At 42.7% G+C, this 4,391-nt stretch overlaps 1 protein-coding gene across 1 annotated transcript in view; it reads left to right on the top strand.

Annotated features, from left to right (window-relative positions):
• The window catches only part of LOC105807641 (alcohol dehydrogenase class-3-like), a 19,939-nt gene that overhangs the window by 2,764 nt on the left and 12,784 nt on the right, over positions 1-4,391 (top strand). The window contains exons 2-4 of the mRNA XM_012641069.1: positions 828-929; positions 2,641-2,782; positions 3,286-3,373. Coding sequence (XP_012496523.1) covers positions 828-929; positions 2,641-2,782; positions 3,286-3,373 — 332 coding nt within the window. The remainder of the gene's footprint in view (positions 1-827; positions 930-2,640; positions 2,783-3,285; positions 3,374-4,391) is intronic.

Raw genomic sequence — 4,391 nt, 5'->3', positions numbered from 1 at the left:
TATTCAAAATACTGTTTCCACATGTAAGCAATATTTTAAAAAATACAATTAATGAGATATTTTTACCTTTTTGTACTAAGTCTTCAAAATCCAAAGATGTTTTACACATATGGCATATATCAGGTCATACTGACCATTTTCTAAGTGATCAACAGTGACACGTAGCAAGTGGCTCCTGCATTGAACAACCAAGGTATAAGGGGTGGATGTAGTTAAGTTCCCCCATTCTGATACTTCTCCTCCTTCCCACCCTGCAGTTTTAAAAACCGGTGCTATTTAAACCAACCTGAGCAAGAATATCATAGGCCACTTGTTACACATACAGATTCCTCGAGCCCCATGCCAGACCCACTGAACCAGATTCTTTTGGAAGCTGTGTTCTTAACCTGTTCTTGCTAACACATCATAGAGGGGCATTAAATATTTGTTGCATGGGGCGGAGGGTAAACCCACAACTAAAGGACACGGAGCATTATAGGGGGGGAAGGGCATGCCTCTAACCCTCGCTTGGGTGAGGCAAAGACATAAAATGTACCCTCCTAATACCCTGAAATAAAAATAAATAAATATTTGATGCATAAAACTTTTTAGCCAAAAGAGTCTTTTATATCTGACCAGGTGGTCATCTCAATTAAATCTTTTGTTAATGTATACTATTTACATGAAATCTAAAAACAACTTTCCATATCACTTAGAGGTATATGTTTCTTTATAAATCTGTGATACACTTTCTAAGATTGGCATTCATCAGTATCTGAATTGACTATTAAATATTTATTAGCCAAGGGGAATAAACAGCTTACTCTGGTTTTTCTTCCCCACTTCAGGTTATCAAGTGTAAGGCTGCAGTTGCCTGGGAGGCTGGAAAGCCTCTCTCCATAGAGGAGATAGAGGTGGCACCCCCAAAGGCTCATGAAGTTCGAATTAAGGTAATGACACACTTAAGGCACCGGAACAAAAAGACTTACAATTAGGTCTCTGGATAGGTGAGTAGATCCGAGGTCTGCAGAGGAGAAATCCCAAGGCACATTGTCAAGGAGAAGGGACTGAAAGCCAACTGGCCTAAGAATCACGACATCCTCCTCTTACCCCTCTCACCTTTGCAGCACTCCTCTCTATCTTTTCAGCTTTGATCTGGGGCTGAGCAGCCGTACCCATGGATCGGTGGTTTACTGCAATTTCTCTTCTGTAGTCTGAGTTTAAGGTGACTTTGTACGATGCTCCTCTTTCTGCTGATCCTCAACCTTTAAATGCAGTAACAGGTTAGGAAAAAAAGAAGAAGTGGTCTTCAGTTCTGTTAGAAGGGACTTCAAATGAGATTTGGGAAGAGGTTCCTGATTGACTAGAACAACAAGCCAGCGAAGTCTCCTTGCTTAGAGAGCCTAACAATATACTGAGCCTGGGGGACGAGGCCCAGGATCGGGGGATTCATTTTTCCAGTGCTTCTCAACCTCCACTGTAAGATGCAGTTAGCCCTGGAGAGAGCCGTATTACACACAAGGCAGCCAGCTGGAGATACCTTTGAAGCCCCGACATTTATAAAACTTCTTGTTTTTAGCATTCTGCTTTCTACTCGTTTTGATATAAAATCAATGCTTTATGGTAGTGACTGTCACAACAAATGTTCTAGGAAAATGTTATGTTCTAGGAAGAGTCACAGCTCTTCTTTGGTGCGACTTTGAGTGAACTTCCCCCCGTCCCACCTGCAAATACACAAAACACACACTGGCTCGTGCTCCCAAGGATCACACTTACGATGTGGAGCAGCGCGGGACCAAACGACTTTCCAAGGTCCTTTACAGCCCAGACCCAGAAATCTGAATTGTTAAATAATAGTTTGTTTTTCTTCAAGGCCAGAAATTAAGCTGATTGTGACTTTACCACTGAAGAAGAAAATGTTTGTCCTGGATTTACTGAGATGAGCTACACGGGGCACAGCGAGTTCTGCTGTCTTCCCTGAAAACTGCTGGCAGATAGCAAGGAATGTTCAGAATATAGGCCCGAAGCAGAGAAGCATGAACACAAACACTCCAGATTTTGCCTTTGTGCCCTTTTGATAGTTTGGAAAGATGTGATACTTGAAAGCCAGAGAGAGAGGGATAAAGGGCTTATTTAAATAGAAATTGCGTGCAGTTCCTACAAAAGGGAGCGGGTTCTACTGAAAGCTCTGACTTTTGGCCCAGACTCAAGCAGACTGGCGCATTTCAGAAATCGTCAATACCTTTTTAAAATCCCAGTTCCCAGCAGTCACGAGGGAAGCCAGCAATGAAATGGCTTCCACCTGTCTCGCACTCAGGTAGTGTTCCTCTTCACACCTGAGGGCACAGTGCCCACAAAATCACCTTGTTTACCCTCCCTGGCTCACGTGCACTGAAAAGGAGAACAAAGGTGCCATGTGTCATTGTATGTAAATGCACCATTTCTATTACACACTCCTACAAATACGCTGCCAATTACAATTGCTAAGATGGCACGGATTGCAAGCACAGGTTGATTTTAAAGAGGTTAAAATAAGAAAGAAACGTATCTTAGAGTCAATGAAATATGGTGTTAAAGTAAAATGCCTTTCCTTGGACCTTGACCCCACTCTGAATTGCACGCGTACGCGCTTAAATGCCCATTGTTTTAACGTCCCGGCAGATCCTTGCCACTGCGGTGTGTCACACCGACGCCTATACGCTGAGTGGGGCTGATCCCGAGGGGTGTTTCCCAGTGATTTTGGGACACGAAGGTGCTGGAATTGTGGAAAGTGTTGGCGAAGGAGTTACTAAGCTGAAAGCAGGTAAGAGGAATATTTGGAACACTCATTTGATGATTTCGGCTTAGTCCTGTAGGGAAATAATTTTTCTGATAAACTGCCACATTGTTTATTTAGGAGCAGGTTATCGCCTAACTAGGTTGTGAAGATTGACTGTTTTCCTCATCCGGGAAACAGAAATATTTGAGTATTTGTTTTTCTCTCTGTTTTTGCAGACGGTTGTTCATCTGACACTATATGAATACATTTTCAAAGCCAGTTTTGGCAAATGAAGCAAGACTTTTTAGAGATGCATGAGGGAGTCAGGATTTTCAAGCAGGTGACCTTGTTCTCCAGTTAGGTTTTAAGAGTTTCATTTAGATAAGAATTCGAAACATACTTTTAGCATGGTCCAAGTTCTAAGACTTGAAGTTCACTTGAAGTTGCAAAGCCACATCAGCTGACAGGAAGGAGACTTTGCAAGGGCCGGTGTGTTCATTTGGAAACAGACACTGCCTATTCAGTATGTCTTTGCATCTCTTTCCCAGGTGACACAGTCATCCCGCTTTACATCCCACAGTGTGGAGAATGCAAATTTTGTCTGCATCCTAATACGAACCTTTGCCAGAAGATAAGGTTAGTATCTATTTCATTCGTGAAACAAGACGTCATATTGACGGTGATGATAAGTGATCGTGTGGCAGTTTATACCGTGCATTTTACATCAATGATTTCATTCCATCTGTATGACAACCTCATTCGCTATCACTACTACTGGTATTCTCCTTTTCATACGTGAGAAAATTAAGACTCAGAAATTACAGGTTTGCCCAGTATTGCTAGTTCTTAACTTGTAAAACAGAATTTTCTGAACCCCTTCTCTTTCCGTAACACTGGGCCGAATTAGCCAGACTGTGTAGTAAGGAAAGACATGCTTGTCAGATGAAATGAAATCCTTTGTATGACCCATTTTATTGTTCATTAAATCAAAGTAATAAACCTTAACCTCATAAGGTTATTAGGAAGACTACAAGAGATAACCTAACCCCTTGACGCAGAAAAAGTAGATATTTTTATGGTAGAAGCGTAACACCACCGAAAGAATCATCTCTTTGAGGCAATTGAAGATGCCTTCGTGTTTGTTTCCTTTTTTTGTTTCCTGTTTTGAGGTGCAACATGCATACGGTAAAGCACTTACAGGCGTCCATATCTTAGGTGTGCAGCCCAGTGAATTTTATGTGTATCCGCACCTGCTGGTTGGAACCGTCACCAGATCAAGATAATGAACCCTGCCGGTAGCCCACAAAGTCCCTCGTGTCCCTTCTAAGTCAACACTTGCCTCCTTCAGGGAAAACCACTGCTCTGATGCCTTTCACCGTAGACCTTTGTGTGGACAGAATCACGTGGCATGTGCTCTTTTGTCAGGTTCTTGCATCGTGACGTCTGCAAGGTGTATCCAGGTTGCACGTGCGTCAGTATTCTTTTTGGTTGCTGTGTCTTACCCCATTCCAAACACCACTGTTTCTCCATTTTCCTGTGGTGGGACATTTTTTTTTTTTTTTTGAGACAGAGTCTGGCTCTGTTGCCCGGGCTAGAGTGCCATGGCGTCATCCTAGCTCACAGCAACCTCAAACTCCTGGGCCCAAGCGATCCT

The sequence above is a fragment of the Propithecus coquereli genome, unplaced genomic scaffold, assembly GCF_000956105.1.
Source record: "Propithecus coquereli isolate 6110/MARCELLA unplaced genomic scaffold, Pcoq_1.0 Scaffold161, whole genome shotgun sequence".
Taxonomy (NCBI): Eukaryota; Metazoa; Chordata; class Mammalia; order Primates; family Indriidae; genus Propithecus; species Propithecus coquereli.
This window is presented reverse-complemented; position numbering and strand designations above follow the sequence as displayed.